General features: G+C 40.7%; 1 protein-coding gene across 7 annotated transcripts in view; it reads right to left on the bottom strand.

Moving 5' to 3' along the window:
- Positions 1-22,324, bottom strand: part of LPIN1 (lipin 1) — a 141,233-nt gene that overhangs the window by 32,786 nt on the left and 86,123 nt on the right. For 5 of the 7 annotated variants that reach the window (XR_009154643.1, XR_009154647.1, XR_009154645.1 and 2 more), the window contains 9 exons: positions 19,086-19,286; positions 17,789-17,884; positions 16,737-17,068; positions 14,020-14,124; positions 13,107-13,214; positions 8,183-8,312; positions 5,565-5,880; positions 3,697-3,790; positions 2,838-3,028 (listed from right to left, as the gene is read on the bottom strand). Coding sequence is in view for 3 of the 7 variants with exons in the window: in XM_058178647.1 (XP_058034630.1) it covers positions 2,838-3,028; positions 3,697-3,790; positions 5,565-5,880; positions 8,183-8,312; positions 13,107-13,214; positions 14,020-14,124; positions 16,737-17,068; positions 17,789-17,884; positions 19,086-19,286 (1,573 nt within the window). In the remaining 4 variants the exon portion in view is untranslated. The remainder of the gene's footprint in view (positions 1-2,837; positions 3,029-3,696; positions 3,791-5,564; positions 5,881-8,182; positions 8,313-13,106; positions 13,215-14,019; positions 14,125-16,736; positions 17,069-17,788; positions 17,885-19,085; positions 19,287-22,324) is intronic. The other 2 variants (XR_009154644.1, XM_058178640.1) reach the window with 1 other exon arrangement.

Below are 22,324 nucleotides of genomic sequence, written 5' to 3'. Positions count from 1 at the left end.
TGGGCGTGGCCAACTTTTTTATTTCAATTTTAAAAGCATTTTTTCTACAACCTCTTCGGCCGAAGAAGTTGTAAAAAAAAGGCTTTTAAAAGCCTGTGATGATCAGGCAACTCAACTGGGATCGCCAGAGGAAAAAAAGCTTTTAAAGGGTTCTGACGATCCCAGTTGAGCTGCGCGATCATCAGAGGCTTTTTTTTACATTTAAAAGCATTTTTTTGGCCGAAGAAAAAATGCTTTTAAAAGTAAAAAAAACCCAAAAACCTCTGATGATTGCATGGCTAAGTTGGGGCGAGGGGGGGGGCAGGGATTTTTGCTACCGGTTCTCCGAACCACCCGCTGCCATAGCTACCGAATCGGGCGATCCTGTCCAAACCGGGAGCATTTCACCCCTGCTTTACACTTCTAAGCCTACTAGTAGAAATAATATAATAATGTTCTTATATTAGCACCTCTTATAATTTGTCAAATACTCAAGCTGTCCAATACTGCATCTTACTAAAGATACTTACTGCAGTAAGTTTACTAAACTTACTAAAGTAAGTTTAACACTTGTAAAACTTTAGTGTTCACTATTCTATTCTATTCTATTCTATTCTATTCTATTCTATTCTATTCTATTCTATTCTATTCTATCCTATCCTATATAGACACTGTTTCTCATTGCTTTCTTCCAGTTTGATTTTCACGTTCTTACTCCCTGCTGTGCCAATTGAGTTTGTATTCAACTTACATTGCCATTGGGCTCAACCATACATCCCTGGCTCAGTAACAGAACCAGATCGTTAGGGCCTTATGGAAAGCTAGTAAGGTCAGGGCAAGATTAATCTCTGGGAGAATGACATTCCTGAGGGTGGGCATCATGACAGAAAAGGCTCTCTTCCTGGATTGTGTTAGCTTCCTTCAAACTGACAGAGCCCCACCTGTCTTCACCCCCACTGAGAATTACTGTTATCTTCATTGCTACCATCACCATCCTTTTTGACCTATATGGCAGGGAGACCATACTAAAAGGTCCTATCACAGGGCTGAAATGCTCCCGGTTCGGAACGGATCGCCCGATCCGGTAGCGATGGTGGCGGGTGGTTCGGAGAACTGGTAGCAAAAATCTCTGCCCACCCCCCGTGCCCAGCTGAGCTGCGCGATCATCAGAGGGTTTTTTTTTTTTACTTTTAAAAGCATTTTTTCTTCGGCTGAAAAAATGCTGTTAAAAGTTTAAAAAAAGCCTCTGATGATCAGGGATCATCAGAGGAGCCTTTTAAAAACATTTTTTCTACAACCTCTTCGGCTGAAGAAAAAAAATTTTTTTTAAAGGCTCTGGAAATCAGGCAACTCAGCTGGGATCACCAGAGCCTTTTAAAAGCAACCTCTTTGGCCAAAGAGGTTGTAGAAAAAATGCTTTTAAAAGTAAAAAAAAAAGTTGCCCACGCCCACCAAGTCACATTACCCCCACACACACCAAGCCACGCCCACAGAACTGGTAGTAACAAATTTTACATTTCACCACTGGATACAGGTAGCCCTCGACTTATGACCACACTCAGGTGGTAACTCTCATCGGTACATCTTCATGGTACAATTTAAAATTCGGAAGGGCAAGGCCACATTTACTAACAGTACCTTGCCATCCTTGTAAAGTTTTCTCAGAAATTCCGATTGGTGTCATTTGAAATAGCTAATTTATTTTGGGTAACGCATCCATTTTAATAAACAATTGATCGGAAGGAAGATGTGACCTGCCTGCTTCTTGCCTTCCTGTCCCCAAGTTGCTGGCAGCGGTAACTTTGGAGTAAGGCTTAGATGGGGGGAGACAGGCGGCAGGAGGAGCTGCAGCGCCCCTGCAGTTAGCCATAAGGGCAGGTGGACTGCCAAGCACCCACATTTTCATTATCTGATTCATTATCTTCATTATTCTGATTTCAGGGATGCTGCAACACCCATAACTTCAGGAATGGGTCGTAAGTATATCCCTCCGTTCAGCATTGTCACAATTTTTAACCGTTGCTGAATGAACGGTCATAAGCCGTAGAATACTTGTAATGAAGAACACCCATGTTATGCGCAAATTCTTTAAAGGAAGGGTGTTTGTATACCTTCTGTCACGCATGCCTTACCATGCAATATCCACAAGAGGTCACTATACACTTTTTCAAAGAGGGGTAGGAGCGTTCAAACCAGGCATTACAGTATTTTACAATAGGAGTAGGGAGGCAGTGACAGATTTTATTTTCCTGGGCTCCAATGTCATCGCAGATGGGGACTGCAGCCAAGAAATTAAAAGACGCTTGCGCCTGGGGAGGAAAGCTATGGCAAATCTAGACAGCATACTCAAAAGCAGAGACATCACCCTGCCAACAAAAGTGTGTATAGTCAAAGCTATGGTGTTCCAAGTTGCAATATATGGCTGTGAAAGTTGGACCATAAGGAAGGCTGAGTGCCAAAGAATCAAGGCCTTTGAACATCTGGTGCTGGAGAAGACTCCTGCAAGTCCCTTGGACTGCAAGGCGATCAAACAAGTCAGTCTTAGAGGAGATCAATCCTGACTGCTCTTTAGAAGGCCAGATCCTGAAGATGAAACTGAAATACTTTGGCCACCTAATGAAAAGGAAGGACTCACTGGAGAAGAGCCTAATGCTGGGAAAGGTTGAGAGCAAAAGAAGAAGGGGACGACAGAGAACGAGGTGGTTGGATGGAGTCACTGAAGCAGTAGGCATGAGTTTAAATGGACTCCAGAGGATGGCAGAGGACAGGAAGGCCTGGAGGAACGTTGTCCATGGGGTCGTGGTGGGTCAGACACGACTTCGCAACTAACAACAACAAAATGGAGGTGTTGAGCGTACCTTTGGATATTTCTTTGTTGTCGCTCAGTCCGCCGCAAAGTGAAATGGCAATGGATGGCAGGTCTCGGATTCCATCCGAAGTGCTCTCGACACCGCTATCCACCCCTGAGCTTCCGACTGACTGAGGCGATTGATTGGCTGAACGGGGACTGTTTTCACTCGTGTTCTTCGAGAGGGGAATATGATCACCACTGAGAAGAGAAGAAAAATTAGTGACTCCACTCCTTCCAAAAGCCAGAGGGCTCATGAATTTCATCATCTGACTCATCTAGCCTACTTCTCAGCCTTGGTAGATTAAGCAATCGCTACAGGGAATCTCTAGTTGAGTGATTTAAAGCCTTCAAACACTTATTAAAGTCTTCAAACAAAAGCGCGTCTAGGTAACATATTTGGACAGGTAGATGAGGGAAATCACTCCCAATGCATGCTTCTAGTCTTACTCTAATGCCTTAGACATTTTTTTAACAGCCAATGTACAGTTCAAAGTTTTCCCATGCTTCCTTTGGATAGGCACTAATTTTTATAATAAACAACATAGCACTGGGAGTTTTATGTTTGCTGTTTGTTCAAAAAAGATGTCCTTCTAGCACCAGAGCTAAAGAGGTATGATAATGTTCCATCAAATATTTTTGCATGATCCTTTCATTTCATTTCTTCAATTTGTCACTTTTGAAAAAAAATGAATTTGTCTTAATAAGAGATAAAACAAGTTTTGGCTTGGTAATTTCAGACACACTTCATCAAAGTACAGATTTCCTTCAAAAGCACAAAGGACAGAATTTTGTACATGACGAAGACACAAGATCCCAAGAAAGCTATTTCCATAAATGGTAATAGTGTCAGTTTATAGTATTCATACTTTTTAGGAAAATAGAGTGCAGCGACCTCTGGCTCCATGTCAGTCAGATCATCTAAATATACACCATCAGCACCAAGATGTCGGCTCCGTTTATCTGCAAAATGCAAAATTTTATTATTGCACAGCGCTTTAAGCAGACCCATTTTTCTCCTCTGAAGGAACAGAAATGCGTAAGAACTTCTTTGATCCATTTAAAAGAGTATAGGAAAATAAAATTCGTAGCACAGAATCGCAGGGGTATAACAGACTCAGGTTAGGATACGTTTTTGTGGGGGCAGAAATGGATGAGATTTAAGTAGCTGCAGTTGTATCTCAAGCATGGAATTTTGTGGCTGCTTTCTTATTTACACTTTCCTCCACTACAGCAAACCTATGGTTTGTAGTACAGTTTACAGGTAGTCCTCAACTTACAACAGTTCATTTAGTGCAGGGGTGAAATCCAGCAGGTTCCGACAGGTTCTGGAGAACCGGTAGCGGAAATTTTGAATAGTTCGGAGAACCAGTAGCGGAAATTTTGGGTAGTTTGGAGAACCGGCAAATACCACCTCTGGCTGGCCCCAGAGTGGGCTGGGAATGGAGATTTTGCAATATCCTTCCCCCAGGAGTAGGGAGGGAATGGGGATTTTGCAATATCCTTCCCCTGCCACACCCACCAACGCCCACCAAGCCACGCCCACAGAACCAGTAGTAAAAAAAAATGGATTTCACCACTGATTTAGTGACTGTTCAAAGTTTCAATGGCACTGAAAAAAGTGACTTATAACTGTTTTTCACACTTATGACCGTTGCAGTATCCCCATAGTCATTGATCCAAATTTGGATGCTTGGCAAAGAGACTCATATTCATGACAATTGCAGTGTCCCAAGGTCATGAGATCCACTTTGGCAACCTTCTGAGAAGCAAAATCAACAAGGAAGCCCGATTCACTTAACAACCGTGTTACTAACCTAACACCTGCAATGACTCACTTAACAACTGCAGCACAAAAGGTTGCAAAAATGGGGTGAAGTTCCCTTAACTAACATCCCAGTTAGCAACAAAAGCCTGGGGCTCAATTGTGATCGTAAGTTGAGGACTACCTGTACCCAGTGGTGAAATGTAAAATTTCTTAGTACCGGTTCTGTGGGTGTGGCTTGGTGGGAGGGGGGTAATGTGACTGGGTGGGCATGGCCAACTTTTTTTTTTTAACTTTTAAAAACATTTTTTCTACAACGTCTTCAGCCGAAGAGGTTGTAGAAAAAATGCTTTTAAAGGGTTCTGACAATCCCAGCTGAGTTGCCTGATCGTCAGAACCTTTTAAAAGCATTTCTTTTACAACCTCTTTGGCCGAAGAGGTTGTAGAAAAAATGCTTTTAAAAGGCTCTGATGATCCCAGCTGAGCCACGCGATCATCAGAGGCTTTTTTTTTTTACTTTTAGAAGCATTTTTTTTGGCCAAAGAAAAAATGCTTTTAAAAGTAAAAAAAAAAAAAACCTCTGATGATCGCGCGGCTCAGCTGGGCATGGACTGGGGGGGGGGGTGCAGAGATTTTTGCTACAGGTTCTCCAAACCACCCGGCATCGCTACCGGATCAGGTGATCCGGTCAGAACTGGACGCATTTCACCCCTGCCTGTATCCTGTTTTCCATTTGAAGGGTTAGAAAACTACACTATCAACTGAGCGCTCATCTTTGTTCTTGCTCCCCCAGTCTTAAGGAATCTGCTGCACCCATTTGAGGAAGGGAAAGCACGAAAAGCCCCTTCTGTTGATTCAGGAGGCAAACTGCTTTCTCTTTCCCCTCATTAGCTCATTTCTTGGAAGAGCCAGTTAATTTCACTGAGAACAAGTTGCTGACAATAATGCTTGGTTGCAAAAGGTTTTAAATACCCCTTTTTTTCGAGGGAGAATCTGTTTTGCCGGCTGGCTGCATCAAGCACGCTGTGGCTGGTTTTAATTCTTCACCGGCTGGAAGTGGAAGGGCTGCTGCCCCTAAAGTCTCTATATCCGTTTGGGATGCCTCAGGTGCCAGGAACTCTGTTTCTTCCACAACCAACACAGTCTCATCCTGTCCAAGGTCAGGCAGGGAAGAGAGGTGCCGAACCACTTCCGCATCAATACTCTGGATGACTCGAAAGTGAGTGCTTCCAGAAGGACTCAGGGTCACTGAGGTGCTGGATTCTTTTGGCTTGTGTGGGATGGCAGTCTAGAAAGGAAAAAGACAAGGGCATAATTCAAGAAAAAAAGGTTCCTGAAAAAAAGAACAAAACGTGACACAAAGCGCGAGAAAGAAAAGCAACCTTGTTGCAGTCATATATCATAGGGCAAACCCCTCTTAACTGTTAGGATTATTTCATAAACAAATCTGGATTTGCCCGCAAATATATCCTCCAAAAAGACAGAGGCAGCCTTGCTTTCTGGTGTGATGTTCTCAGACTTTTGTTGGCCGCTATATCCTGGGGCAGGGGCGAAATGCTCCCAGTTTGGACCGGATCACACGATCCGGTAGCGATGGGAGCAGGTAGTTCGGAGAACAGGTAGCAAAAATCCCTCCCCCCCCCCCCGGCCTCGCTGTTCCTCTTCTCTGTCCCTGAAGCGCTCGGTGGCGATATAGCTGCAAACGGCCTTAAATGACTGCCGCGGCACTTCAAAGGGCCGCACTACAGCTGATCAGCGCTGTAGGCAGCTAGTAGACCGGTGCTTCTATTTTTAAAGAAGGTAGACCGATGCCTGCCGAAAAAAGGCACTTGGTAGACCTGGGCCGCTCAATAAAATGCAATTGGTAGACCAGAACCTCTATTTTTAAAGAAGGTAGACTAGTGTCTCAGTAAAAGGCAATTGGTAGACCGATGCCTCTCAGTAAAACGCAATTGGTAGACTGAAGCCTCTATTTTTAAAGAAGGTAGACCGGTGCCTCTCAAGTTTTGTATACTTTATTATTTTTATTATTTATTATTATTGACCATGCCCATTCAGTCACCTGACCACCAAGCCACACCCACCAATTAAGCCACACCCACAGAACCAGTAGTGAAAATTTTTAGATTTCACCCCTGTCCTGGGGTATAGTCCCATGATGACATGATTTTGACAGAACTATACAACCTTAGCCTGGGCAGCGGCAGGATGGAAGACCGCTAGGGCAGGGGTCTCCAACTTTAAGCCTGGCGGACTTCAAATCCCAGAATTTGCTGGCTGGGGGATTCTGGGAGTTGAAGTCCGCCAGGCTTAAAATTGCCAAGGTTGGAGACCCCTGTACTAGGGATCATCGTTGCACTGAACTCTATGAAGGAACAATACTGAGAAAACCCAGTTCTTATTGAGAAGATGACAGCATCATTGTCAGGATCCAACACCCAACATAACTTCTGCTCCTTCCTCTGGACCGTGTATGAAATAATTAAAAAGTAGAGTAAGGGATTAGATTTCTTTATTACAAAGACCCAATCCTCTGCTTGTAATTCAATCCACATTTGTAACACCAGAAGTGTGGGAACAATTCTGGAAACCCAGGTTTTAGCTATTATGGAAGTTATTTAGACATAACCAGGCATCTTGGTCGAAGGAACACTCCTAAATACGTGTAGAATTGTTTTAAGTGAATTCAGTATCTCAAATTCTGCTCAGTATTGAGATGTTGGAAATTGATCAAAAAACTACTGGTAAGTTAAAGGCCACAGACCAGGCAACAATTTTGCTTCCTTCCATGTTCAATTATTGTGTTTTCCAGAAAGTGACAGAAGACAAATTACAATGATGCAAATACAGTACCATGTGTTAGTTTTGCAAGCATACATTTGATTCCCACCTGTCTCATCTCCCCAGGTGCCACTGCTAAGAAAACATAAGGAAGCATGACCATCAGCTTCTGAGCTACGCTTCATCCTTTTTGTATCAACCAGAAATTGTTCTTGGTTTTAACTCTAGCTTAACCGAACAAGCAAGGGGTCTCTGGTGGCTCAACGGACTAAGTCTGTCTGTTATTAACACAGCTTCTTGCAATTACTGCAAGTTCAAGTCCCACCAGGCCCAAGGTTGACTCAGCCTTCCATCCTTTATAAGGTAGGTAAAATGAGGACCCAGATTGTTGGGGGCAAGTTGACTTTGTATGTAATATACAAATGTATGAAGATTATTGCTTAACACATTGTAAGCTGCCCCGAGTCTTCGGAGAAGGGCGGGATATAAATTCAAATTTAAAAAAAGTATCTAAACCATGATCAATATTTGGTTGTTTGGACAAACCACAACTAAAATGTCTAAAAGAGAAATCGATTCTCGCTCTCTCTACAAAACCATGGTAAAACACCAGGTAGAAGACTGGGCTAAGAGTCCAATATTCCTAACACCACAGTAATGTTAAGCTATGGTTTAAGATATTAGCTACATCTTCCCTCTGCATCTATTAGTTACTTCAGAGTTCTATATCCCATTCAGGCAGATGAGAAACCTCAAGTGTTCTATTAAAAAAAATATGTAATGTCTGATTCTTGTTTCTTTTCACATACCTTTGTGGCTTGAGGTAGTTCTCCCCAGTCCCAATGTATCTGAGGATTATTGTTCGCAACACTTCTTTCCAGAGGCTTACTGACTAATTCAGAATCACTTTTAGGAGTGAGAGGTCGGGAATCCGAAGGGCTGCAGGAAGAACAGGGAGGAATCAGGAAGAGCATGAGATCAAGTCGGCTGCTCAATTTTCTGTTCTGAGTGCCAATACTGTATGGACTTAATCCTACTAAATCAATTTGGATATAGAATAGAATAGAATAGAATAGAATAGAATAGAATAGAATAGAATAGAATAGAATAGAATAGAATAGAATAGAATAGAATAGAATTTTTTATTGGCCAAGTATGATTGGACACACAAGGAATTTGTCTTGGTGCATATGCTCTCAGTGTACATAAAAGAAAGTCTTGGTCAATATAAGTCTTGATCAAGAGGCAACCCAAACTGCTGGCCAGAGGAGACGATTAAGACAATGTTAAACTGAAGTGAGAGTCAACATTCTGAAGCTAAACAAAGAGATAACAGTCCCATTCTTCTGTTTGACAAAGTAAAGAGATAGTAAAAAGAAATATTTCCTTTGGCAAATCAACCGCACATATGACTGCACCGCAGCCACTGAAACATGTATAAGTGAACAAACAGTAAACTCACTGTGCTTTTCCCTTTTAACAGATGGTTTGCCAAATGGTGTACAGTACATGTTTTCAAGTAATCAGTGTTATACAAAAGTAAATTGTATTCGATGCGCACTTTAAAGGAAATTGCCAGAGATCACAGGAAAACAAAAGCTTTAGGACCTTGCCTCTACCCTCCAGAAAAAAACAGAAAGATCTCTTCTCATTCTTTATTTGATGGAACAAGGTCAACAAAAGATAATTCTGACTATTATTGTATATGCCCACACAAAGGAAGACACATATGGGAACTGCAATGCGCACAGAGACAGTGCCTCCTGAAACAGGAAAAACAGCACACTGGTCGGCATACCTTGACTTTTATCCTCTAAGCTCAGAATTGCACAGGACTTTGGATAACTGTGCAAAAGGTTTCAAGCTCAAAATGCCCATTTTAAATTCCAGACAGGTGATTCAAATTTGAAACACGCTGTCGGAATCTTACTGGAACATTCAGAACCCCAAACAGCTTTGTCTCAAGTTTGAAACAGGTTTCTGAGACCAAAAGAAACTTGTTTCAAGTTCAGAATACCACTGGTTTTGTTAAAACAGCACATTTTAACCCCATACAATCTGTCTGAACCAGGGGTGAAATCTACTTACCTTCCCTACCGGTTCGGAAGTGCACATATTTACGCGCATGCACAGAGGGTAAAAAAAGGTTAAAACCAGGAAGTAATGATGACCGACCGGGTGGGGGGAGCCTCGTGCTGCCGTCGCTACCGGTTCTCCGAACCACCTGCCACCATCGCTACCGGTTCGGCAGAACTGATCCTGGACTGAACTTGAAATGGGGTGTTTTAAGCCCAAACTGTTTTCAAAATCAAAACATCTTGTCCTCTCTGTTGAAATCCATGCAGAATCCTTCACTCAGTAGGGGTAGTTTTCCCCCTTAGGAATAAAATTGCTGACACAAAATGATCCGTTTGAATCACTAATGTGACTGGCACCATAGCAGAGGTCTTGAAGTACAAAGAGCAAGTTGAGTAAATAAATTACATGTTTAAAGTATATATAATTTTGGCACTGCTCAGTTATGGCACCATTAATCAATTATTGAGGAGGAAGGAAGAAATTGGTGCCTACATTTAATTCTTAGAGTGTGTACACAAAGATAACATGGCACAACGGGAGGGAGGGAGGGAAGGAGGGAGGGAGGGAGGGAGGGAGGAAGGAAGGAAGGAAGGAAGGAAGGAAGGAAGGAAGGAAGGAAGGAAGGAAGGAAGGCAGGCAGGCAGGCAGGCAGGCAGGCAGGCTAGTAAAAATGTAGTCAAAATTATATCATCCATACATAAGAAACAAGGGCTTTACAAACATTAATCCTCTCTATTTCCAAATAAAGTATGGTGGTGATTCAATGGCACATAATATGGATAAATTAAGGTGGGAGAAAACTGATAGCCAGAGGTATATAATCGTCAACAAGAAAGAAAAATAGAAAAAAATAAACAACTTCATTAGCTAGATAGGCCTTTATCCTAGAAAATCACTATAAAATGACCCAGGGGAAAGAATGGAAACTGCTCAGTGAAATCAATGGCATGACTAAAATAAAATATTTTAATGTAACTGAGAGTAGGCTAAGCAACTGTCCCACTATCCCAATCCAGAAAAAAAAATACAGAGCAAAAAATAAAATCTGGAAAGTGTAGACCCCTAACTGAAAGCACGCTGTAAATACAGGCTCCATTCATTTCTGTTGCAATAATAATCCCCAGGAAAAAAGCTATCCCTTTCATCCAGGTGACTTTAGAACAAATGCTGAGGGGTCCTTGATGCTCTCTGAGTTTTGCTCGTTTTTTTTTATTTATTTATTTACATTTATATCCCGCCCTTCTCCGAAGACTCAGGGCGGCTTACAGTGTGTAAGGCAATAGTCTCATTCTATTTGTATATTTACAAAGTCAACTTATTGCCCCCCCAACAATCTGGGTCCTCATTTTACCTACCTTATAAAGGATGGAAGGCTGAGTCAACCTCGGCCGGGCTTGAACCTGCAGTAATTGCAGGCTACTGTGTTCTAATAACAGGCTTCTTACCAGCCTGAGCTACTATGGCCCTTTTTTGGGATATTTTGCAGATATTTCATTACCCAAACTAGGTAACATCATCAGTGCTAGAGTTTTAACAGCTGTTTTCAAAAAAAAAAATCAGCAATTTGAACTGCAAGCAAAATAATTTTAAAAAATGACTGGAATATGTTTTCTTCCTCATCTACCCAGAGAAGAAGAAAAATAGACTTTTATTATAACACGGGTTTTACTTTTACAAGCGTTAGATACAATCTGAAAATTACAGAAACTTTCCTGGTTGTGAAATGCACTGATCTTTGGGAATATAGAATTGTATCATTAAAATAAGCATTTAAATTATAACACCCTTGGTGTAAAGCATAGTCTTATGCGAATCTTCTTTATTTCACTTTATATTTAAGGATGGATATAACTTGTTTCATAATGTGGAAAGCACATGGATGAACAGCTTGTGTACGTATACGAACCTGATGCAATAACAAAGAAAGCTATTCAGGGAGCTGATGACTGGTTGCTCTCAAATGTCACTCCTGATAAGAAACTCAACAACTACAGAAATGGGAAGTGTAATTTTTCTTTCCCATCAGACACAGGCACCAAAAAAAAAAAAAAAGCACAAGCAAAGTTTGCTGTTCGAAGGAAGGAAGTTATGAATCTATAAAAGCACACCAGCCGGTGAGTGTTAAAGGAAACCCCAATCCACAAAACCTCCTCGTGACAGAGGCTGTCAGCCAGTCTACAGATTTCCCACACCCTTATGTATTGTAAGCCATTAACAAGGGGACTGACAACCCCCCCCCCCGCCCCGCCCCCCCAGGATATCTCTTGCTTCAGAACAATTTCGGTTTCTGATTGCTGATCACCACTCTATACCCTTTTATTTTTCATGCAAACCTATAACTTACTTTTGGCTTCCTTAAAACGTATTTGGGACAGTAAGTTTCAGGAGATGGAAAAATGTCCTGAATGACCAGGAGCTGCAAGAGCAAGCTAAACTGTTCTTCGTTGAAAGTGATAGCTATAGTTTGCATTTGAGGGAAGTCTCAGGGGGCTGTGGTACAGTCCTGTCTTGCACAACCGTGAATCACTTTTCAATTAACTTTCCTTTGAAATGGATTCTTATCCTAGAATTACATCACCTATTCCATCTGTCTAGTTATTTTTTTTTTTATAAATAACTCAAGGCGGCAAAGATATGCAATACTCCTATTTCGCCCCCCCCACGCACACACACACAAACAAACAATTCTATGAGATGAGCTGGAAATGAGAATGGCCGGTTCAAAGTCACCCAGCTGTTTTGGAAGTCTAGAAAAATCTATTGCTACATATATTAATAAGCTTATAAACTGGATGCCTACATTTTTTAAAGAACTGTTAAACTGTCAGAACTTGTTACTGTAAGAAAGATATTTTGAATTAGATTGGTTTTAATGCAAATATAGGGAGTAGATCCAGGCATTTTCCTAGTGAAGAGCGATCTACTGTACTTCCCGGTCAATAGTTCTTCTGGCATGAAAATCGTATGTGCAAAATTGGTTCTTTTCACTGAAGGAATGAAAAAGAAAACCAGAAAATTTCCCTCAGAACCAGAAAAGTTTCATTTCCACACCCAAATCCCCATGTCGGCAAGTATGATTGGAGACATATACTATAATAAAATATAGTACGATTAGAAAAAGGCAATATCAAATTGATTGTGCAACACTGAGGAAATCTTCTGACTTGCTATCAAAAACTACCCTCTTCTCTGCTAGTACAGAGGGCTGGAGTAGCAATCAGGAACCTGAAGTTTAGATAATCTGTTTCCCAAAAATAAGACATCCCCTGATAATAAGCCCAATTGAGCTTTTGAGCGCATGGCAATAAGACCAAGCTTTTATTTCAGGGTTCAAAAAAATATAAGACAGGTCTTATTTTCAGGGAAACACACTAGGTAGGTAGGGAGATACACAGACAGACAGACAGATAGACAGATGAAAGATAAGACAAACAGACAGACAGACAGACAGACACTGTTTGATGGGAGATTTATACTTTTGTACAATTAATATTATGACTTAAAAATCCCAGACAAAAACTTTATGAACAACTTCCCAGTTTCCTGCCATGAGTTAGTAAACAATATCAGTTTGAAAAGATCCGCCAATCTTGTATACCGTTAACAGTATTAAAAGGTTAGTCACCAATCCCAAAATGCAATTGGCTGCTCTACCTGTCTGCAGCAGGACAGTGAGAGGTCCGGTCAGGACAAGAACTAGATAAGCTTCCCTCTGCTGGAACAGTGAGATGAGAGAACTTCCCTATGCAAGTTCTAGGTTTACTGGATAGTATAATATAGCAGGAGGGGAGAAAAAAAAGAGAAAGATTAGGCCACATTATCCTGCAATATGTTTCAAATCAACCCTTGTTGCTGAGGCTGTCACCTGCCTCTTGGAAAACAGCCAAACTGGCTTAAACAAAAGGGCGTTTCTAAATGACAAGATCCAGAACTGCTCTAAGCAAGGCACAGGAAGGCAGAATAGAGTTCAAGAAATCGCTAAACCACTCTACACAAATGCTTAACAAGGAGCTGCAAACAGCATAGGCGCCATTATGCTTTGTGGTAACATAATCATCTCAAATAAAGCAGCACTCAATCCTAAGGAGACATAAAGGCTTTGCATGTGTTTATACCAACGAAAAGAACATGAAAACTAAAAATGGATACTTAAGGCCAACAGCTTTTTGAGATTAAGCCTAACAAGATAAGAGATAAAACCATTCCTTTTATATACGAAATGTATAGAAAATCTACATTCTATTAGAAGGACAAAACTAATCCTTCTCAGCTCTGCTCCAAACAATTCGTCTTCCCACAGCTTTGAAGCGAAAGAAATTTGCTTACACACATTCGCGTGTAACATATAGCTGAGCCCTGAATGTGTGACTGAAACTGGAAGTGTTGAACTGGAGTTTAAATGGTCGAAATGGAGTTGAAACCAGAGAGAGATACTCATAGCACTAAGGCCAGAAGCATGAAAAGTCTTGTCCTTCCTTTAATTGCTGAGTAGGTCTGAAAAGGAAGAATGCATGAAAAGGGTTCATCATGGAGATTATTTGATTTATCCTGGTAGCATGCACTGTACCTCTGTCTGGGTGTCCATTCTCCATCTGAGTGGGGATGAGCAAGCACATTTATAGAAGAAACCACCCCGATGTCTTCATCCCTGGACAAATCAGGGATAGATGTTCTGAACACAAAAATACACAGAAAAAGAAGGGGTTTGTTTTAAATGCCCATACCTAGCACTGCATGCGGTATTAGTGGTACAACAAAAACATGAAAAAATTAATACATTTTAAATCCATGGATGCTATTGTTAAAGATTCTAGATACTTTCACAACATGTGCAAATTTATAAAAAAAATGGATTCTATTTTCTTGGAAAAATGTGTATTCTAAATTTTCCGTAACCACCTGAGTTAGGAATTCTTGGTAAAACCTATTATTACGTTACAACATATCGTATCATACCATATATCATATCTGAAGTTCTCTCCAGATGGACTCTTTAAAATGTTCTAGTAATTGTTCATTACAAATTCAATGGAGGAAACAGATGGTGTTATTATCTTATTTGCTGGAGGAGGGTATCTTGTTTTTAGTTAATGAGGATACAATAACTTAGTTTGAAAGAGTACAACAGTATAATGCTTCAAAATTACAGATACACAACACAACACAATTAGCTGGGGAGGTGGGGAAGACATTTTGATCATACATGCATGCATTTTTTTAAAAATAGAATTTTGTGCCTTTGCCTTTCTTTTCTGGGCAGTGTAAAATAAATGTTCTCTTTATTCACATCTATATGCCTGTTTGTGTGTGGGTGTGGGTGTGGGTGTGTGTGGAGAGAGAGAGAGAGAGAGGGAGGGAGAGATTGATTCTGAAGAAACATGGATCAAGCAACTATATTTTGCCTATTCACATCTGTATGCAAATTTGCATTTTATATACATATAGTCACCCACTGTTCTCTAGGGCCAATATTTTTACACATTCATCAGCTTTATCTGATCTCATGAATCCCTTTACTCAAGACCTTTTTGCAAATATTAGTTCCCTTCATTGTTACAAAACACAAATGTCAGAAAACAGAGCCACAGAAGTTGAATGAGTGTTTTGGAGTGTTTTAAAACTTCCAGCTAATTTTTCAAAAAGATGCCTATATGGATGGATGAAATATATTTGTGCATAATTCTCTTTTATTTATTTATTTTATTTATTTTTATTTTATTAAATTTCTATACCGCCCTTCTCCCGAAGGACTCAGGGCGGTGTACAGCCAAAATAAAACACAGAATATATACAATTAAAAGAATTTAAAATGAACTATTACTATGTGGCCGATTATTAAAACATTTAAAAATTTAAAATATTATTAAAACCCCAATTTAAAACAGCTATTTATGCCAGTCCTGCTTGAATGAATAAATATGTTTTAAGCTCACGACGAAAGGTCCGAAGATCAGGCACTTGGCGTAAGCCAGGGGAGTTCGTTCCAGAGTGTTGGTGCTCCCACAGAAGGCCCTACTCCTGGGGCCGCCAGCCGACATTGTTTGGCGGACGGCACCCTGAGAAGGCCCTCTCTGTGAGCGTCTGGTCGGTGGGAGGCATAAGGTAGCAGCAGGCGGTCTCGTAAGTACCGGGTCCTAAGCCATGGGCGCTTTAAAGGTGGTAACCAGAATCTTGAAGCGCACCGAAGACTACAGGAAGCCAGTGCAGACTACGGAGCAGTGGTGTTACATGGGAGCCACGAGCGGCTCCCGTTACCACTCAGCGCAGCTGCATTCTGGACTAACTGCAGCCTCCGGGTGCACCTCAAGGGCAGCCCATGTAGAGAGCATTGCAATAATCCAGCCGAGACGTAACCAGAGCGTGAGTGACCGTGCATAAGGCATCCCGGTCAAGGAAGGGACGCAACTGGCGAACCAAGCGAACTTGGTAAAAGGCCCTCCTGGTGACGGCCGCCAGATGTTCATCAAAGGACAGCCGACCATCCAGAAGGATGGCCAAGTTGCGAACCACCTCCTTTGGGGCCACTAACTCGCCCCCAACAGTCAGCTGCGGGTGCAGCTGACTGTACCGGGGTGCCGGCATCCACAGCCACTCCGTCTTGGAGGGATTGAGCTTGAGTCTGTTTCTCCCCATCCAGACCCGTACGGCTTCCAGGCACCGGGACAGCACTTTGACCGCTTCGTTGGGGTGGTCCGGGGTGGAAAAGTACAGCTGAGTATCATCAGCGTACAGATGATAACTCACCCCGAAACCACTGATGACCTCACCCAGCGGCTTCATGTAGATGTTGAACAGGGTAGGCGAGAGAATCGACCCCTGCGGTACCCCACAAGTGAGGCACCTCGAGGACGACCTCTGCCCCCCTGTCTTTATTTTTTTCGTGATTGCTTTATATAAAGTAAGGACAGCTATGAGGCAGTTCAGAGGCATAACCTATCTATGAGGAAAGCTGATTTAATTACAAAAATCACAGCAACAAATTGTTTGGAAGCTATGCTGCAAATTCATGTACAAGCCATTTAAGAAAACAATACAACATAAATGACAGCTTGCATTTAAACATAACCTTTTACTTTTAAACTAAACTTCACAAGGTAACCGTAACACTGTAACCCTGTAACTTTAATCAAATTAAAAACTACGATCGATGGATATTCTATAGTTCTTGTACTACAAAAGAAGCAGGGGGAAAAAATCTATTTAAAGCATATAACCGTTAAACTATTGTTTGACTTGAAATTAAAAAGTAACACTCTGAATAAATTAGACCCTCTCGATAAATACCTGGAAGTAGTATCTAGCAGCTCATTTTCTTCATCCGAACTCATTTCTATCGGGAACATGTTTTCATCCTCAGTAGTATCGGCATTTTCGTCTCTTTTTGAAGTGTCTATTTTATGGGCGGATTTCCTTCTCCTCTTCCTCCTTTTCTTGACAGAACAACTCGCAGTAATGGATTCAGTAGCAGAAAGAGAAGTAGGGACTGGTAACTGTGAAGGACCAGCAGTGTCCATGCTCCTTAACCTATCCACAGAATTTCTCTTCAGCTGTATTTCCATGAGAGAAGATCCCTCGGACAAAATGGGGGACGTAGCCAAGTGGTATGGAATTGCTTCCTTAAAGAAAGGAAACAGAGGCCTGTTGATACCTGGTATCTGTCAACTCAAATGTAACAATAGTGAATCTACATGCTCCAAATCTGTTCTGCACCGGTGAATCTTTCAAGGTCAGCAGAATATGTGTATGTGAATATAAACACACACCTAAATATTATGAATACAGGCATATGCACACGTATCCATCCTTTCCAAAAATCCTCTTGACAGACTCTTCTGGAGTCTGCAAACTCAGCAAAATGTTCAAGTGAAGAAAACATCTCAAATTTAAGAGCTGTGGCTGGCCAGGAAGTGAGCCCTAATAATCCTTGATTATAAAGGCTAACCACTTTGCAAACTCAGTAAAAACTAATGATTTAATGTATTCATCATATGTATGCATACATTATATTCTATGCTAGTTTTTCTCTGCTAATGGCTTATCCGTAACTAGAGAAAATGGTTAAAAGCCCTCATTTTCTTCCATAATGTCTAGCTACTACTTGACATAGTTCTTTGAAATAATTGGAAGAATGTGATCGTGTGAACTAGTGGCTATTTTAGACATAAATCTAGTTCAACATGACAAATAAAATGTGATGAGAAAAAAAGCTTAATATAGTAGATAATCCTACTAAAACTGATTTCTTAAAACAAACATCAATCCTTTGTTTTGTTATTGATTTCTACATTCCTTTGCACATTATGACGAACAAAATACGCATAGCGGATTGGTCTCACCTCTTTGTCATCTGTTTCCTCTACAAAAAATGCTTCTCCATTGTCTCCTAATTTCATGTGCAAATCCACAGATTCTCCATTAATTTCTATGTCAACCTTGAGAGAGACAGAATACAAAAGATATAGTTTACAAAAAAATACCCTCAAGAAAATATAACATGTTCATTCCTTAAGTGAAAGAACTTTTTCCCCATTTTACAGCAACAGGGTCCAAGTGGTCAAAGCATTTCATATTACATCAGCAATTTCTATTAAGACTGGTTATGCCTTTAAAAATGAGAAAAACTGAGGCTGCCTTAAGTTCTGTGAAGGACTCATAGATAATAATGTCTGAATCCAGAATTTCCCAGATGTTATTAGTCATTATACTGCACCAAGTAACATTAGGAGTAAAGACCATAATCTAGCAAAAATTAAGAACTATTTATTACCTCAGGTGACATCTGATTTAAGATATTTTAAATCTCACTTGTTTCAATACAAGTTCTGGAGTATGTGGTTAAAACCACATTATATAAAGTTCATAAAAGAGTTTAAAGCAGTCATTAATCAAGGGCTAGGCTGAGGTGAGTAACTAAAAAAGCTTTCATTGCTAGATTGGTGATGAAAGCCCTTATGCGCAACAAATAATTCCTGACTATACAATCAGTCTGACTCACAACAGTTATAACTCACATAGTTCTGTCACTTGCTGAAAATGATGACTTTTTTTTAAGAAATTCCCAGGCAGTGTCTCTTTATTTGGACTCATTGTCATTTGATTTCCTACAAGTATTATAGGTGTAGGATCAACTACATTTTTAAAAAAAGATTAAATGGCTGTCAGACACACACCTGAGTTCTCCTCCAGACTGCCATAGGCTGGGGTGAGAAGTTGCTATGTATGGCTGCAGCTATTTCCTTTGGGAAGCAGATGGAATAGGAGAGTGGGAGTTTTTCAGGGAAAATGGTAGAAAGTCTACTGAGAGTTTCAGCCATTCAGGTCATGGTTGTCCCAAAGGTGCTTTTTTAAAAAGCAACTGGACTTCGTTTTTTCCTTGAAGACGGTTCATTTCTCATCCAAGAAATTTCTTGGATGAGAAGCAAAACATCTTCAAGGAACAAGTCCAGTTGCCTTTTTAAAAAAGCGCCTTTGGGTAGAAAGAAAAGGTTTCAACTGTTCCAATCCTTATGCCCATCTGTGGGCTGACATTCAACATCTTATCAATTTAACAAATGCAAACCCTTCCTTTTGCAATATTCTGGACAAAGAGTAATCTGACAAATGCAAATCAAGCTGAAGTTTTTTGTTCCTTACCACTTTTTCCTTAGAACGTAGAACTCCCATCTTTCCAAAGCGTACATGAAAAGGTGAACATTGGAGGTTTCCATTAGGCTGGCGGATTACAATGATATCAATGCATCCAGACAATGTGGCCGGATTTAATCCTTTATAGAGCTCCTTCACTGTCACAAAGACTTGCCCTGCTAACTGTCCAACGTAATTCATGGTTTGTGCCTGGAGATGAAAAACCGAAGAAAATTATCATTAGATGATTGCTGATTTGCATCTTTACAACAGCTGCAGAAAACACTTGCAAAGCCAAAGCAATTCTGCAGAAGAGCAGAAGAGCAAATAATTCTTTGCATTAAAAAAAAAAATCAGTCTTCAGTAGAATTTACCACATTTCTTCAGGCCAGATTTAATCAAATAAAGGATATGACCTGGCCTTCCAGAAGAAAATGAGGGGAAAAGAAGAAGGACACTACAATAATAAAACTTAACCCCTCACTCTTGGATCCAAGCACCTGCATTTATCTCTGATTTCATTCTCCGGTTCATGCAATGATGAGCTTATTTATTCATTTGATTTACGCCCATTGCAAACGAAGGCACTGAATCACTGAAATAGCCGTAACAATGGAGGAAGCCCCAGATAATATGCTGATAAGAAATATAATTATACATTCTGAAATGTGTGATAACTAACCTATAAAACCATCCTACTACTCAACTGAAAGCATTTTGCTTGCTATTAAACATTGCATATTAACAGTATTACAAATTCCTATATGGCTTTAGAGGAGTCTGGCCAACTACATGGAACATGTCCCCAGGTAAGAAGGAAGATGAGAATATCTTCAAAGATGAAAAGGCAGGAATAAAATGAGCAGATTAAATGCCTACCACTTTTTTTCAGTGCTGTTTTAAGCAGCAGGAAATAACACCCCTGAGTCTCAGAGGTAGACAGAATCCCCCAGAGAATAAGCAAAAGAGCAATCTAGAAAAGCTTAGACTGGGAAGGTCATAGACCAATAGATCCCTCCAGATTCCATCACCAGGCCCCACAATACTCTTTGATAACTCTTGGGGATATGGAAGATCATTTAAATGGCAAAAGTGGTTTCTTAAGGCTGACAACTGAACTCATTTTTCTCATAAGGCATTAAGAGGCAAAATTGGTTATTTGCCCCTTAAAATTCTTCCAAGCCAGAAAGCCCTGCTTCAGTGATCTCATGTCATCAGCACTGCCAGTTGGTGTTCTTCGGGCTGAAAACATTTCTTTATCCTTTGGTGTCCTGAGTTTATCCTACTTGTAATGAACAAAATGTTTAGTTAGGCCTTTAAATCAATGTGTTGTAAATATTAAACTTGAATTCAAAGTTCTACTGAATTTTTGGATGGGCATGAGCAGCCATATTTCTCAGTCTAACATAGTAACATTGAGAGTGGGATAATATATTTATCAATGCTGCTTTTGATTCCTTTCTGAAGGAACAGTGACACACAAATACAGTATAATGATCCCTTGGCCTGACATAACAACTGGGATAGTTGCTACAGTTTATAAAAGTGCTTGAAAGTCTTCTCTTTAAATCAGTGTGGCAACTTTAAGATATATGGACTTCAACTCCCAGAATTCCCCAGCCAGCATGTACAGTACTGTGCTGTGAGTAGATCCCCATGCTGAAAACAACTCACGGGACTCTCTCATCTAGCAAGGCAAAATTCCGCCAAGAATATATTTTGCAGGACATGAAGACTCAGGTAAGTTGGCTTGTGGTAGCCAAACTATGAAACCATGGATGAAAGAATTCCAGTGACTGCAAGCCCTGTTTATACAATAGCCGATGTTCAGTTTCTTGTACTGCTTGCTCCTGCCTGCTCTACACACAAATCTAAAAGCAATTATCTTTTTTGTTGGCAGAAGATGCACTTGCTCCTTGCTCCTTGTTTTGGTAGCGGCCTGTTCTTTTGCGTTTATGTACGACTGTGTGAAAACTAATTCTCACAACAACCAAAATCAGTGATGATGGGATTACAGAAAAGGAACAGAAGGAGTTGTGACTATCTTATAAAAAGGATTAGAAGAAGGAAGGGCAGAGGGTAAATCAGGAGCTATTGACTGACGCCTGAGTAATCTACAGTCGATCAGAAGAAGCACTAGTTGTTTAAACTGAATAATAACAGCAATAATTCAAAATTTGTCTGTTAACTTCCTCATCAGATTGTTAATCAGGAATGCCTGGGAGAAAAAAACCAAGGGTAGGTTTTGATCAAAATGATGTGCAAGTTTGATTCTCCTGTGTTGCACAAATTCTTGGGCTGAAAGCTGCTTTTTCTTCCATTCGTACCATATATCTGCATGTGAATGGGGATCCAGCTGCTGCAAACAAAAAAACAAGTATAAACTGGATTCCAAAACTACAGAGCTGTCAGCACAACGGGTAACAATAACAGAGGTCAACTGGAAAAGCCCTCCAGGACAAGAAAGGAGATTTCTTTCCTATCATTCAAAACAGACAGGGAGGGCCAGAGGGGAAAAAGACAAACAATGGAAAGGCTCTCTTCAGCCACAAAGCTATCTTTAGTTATTTCCACTTCTCCTCTTCGGCATGACCTCTTCTGCCACTGCCACCACCACAACCACCCCCCAGCCAGAATGCAGCAGAAAACATCCTGCCAAGCCAGTGTCAAGCGTCTCACAGCCAAGCCTTCTACAATACTAAGAACCAGGAAATAGGCTGAAAGAACATAGAAGCATTCTAAAAACCTACTGAAGAGCTCCTATGTTTCTATCATAGCCTACAAAAGTATCCTGAAGCAGCACTAAAAGTAGACTTCCAAAATACTTGCAAAATATTGTCCCTCAGGTAAAATGTTGCCACCTGAAGGACTAACAAGATGGCACTTTCCCTTCCTCAGATTCAAGTACAAAAGTTGACTAGAATGATTAGGGAACCCTTTCCGATAACTCTAAGATACCTTCATGTCCACCTAGTATAAGACACTACCTGAGAGTGTTGAAGGGAAAAGAAAGCTAATTATATGGTACATTGTCTTGTCTTGTCTTATAACTACAATTGAGACCAGAATTTCTGTTGCTAAATAAAGGTCTTAACAACCTTTTTGCCATAGTTATTGAGCAAATCATTGCAGTTTTTAAGTGAATCGTGTGGTCATTACATGAATCCTCCACTGACTTTGCTTGTCGGAAGCCAGCTGGGAAGGTTGTCAAATGACAATCACATGACCCGGAGACACTATCAATACTG

The sequence above is a fragment of the Ahaetulla prasina genome, chromosome 1 (assembly GCF_028640845.1).
Source record: "Ahaetulla prasina isolate Xishuangbanna chromosome 1, ASM2864084v1, whole genome shotgun sequence".
Classification (NCBI taxonomy): domain Eukaryota; kingdom Metazoa; phylum Chordata; class Lepidosauria; order Squamata; family Colubridae; genus Ahaetulla; species Ahaetulla prasina.
Note: the sequence above shows the minus strand (reverse complement) of the source record. Positions and strands in the feature narration are given on the sequence as shown.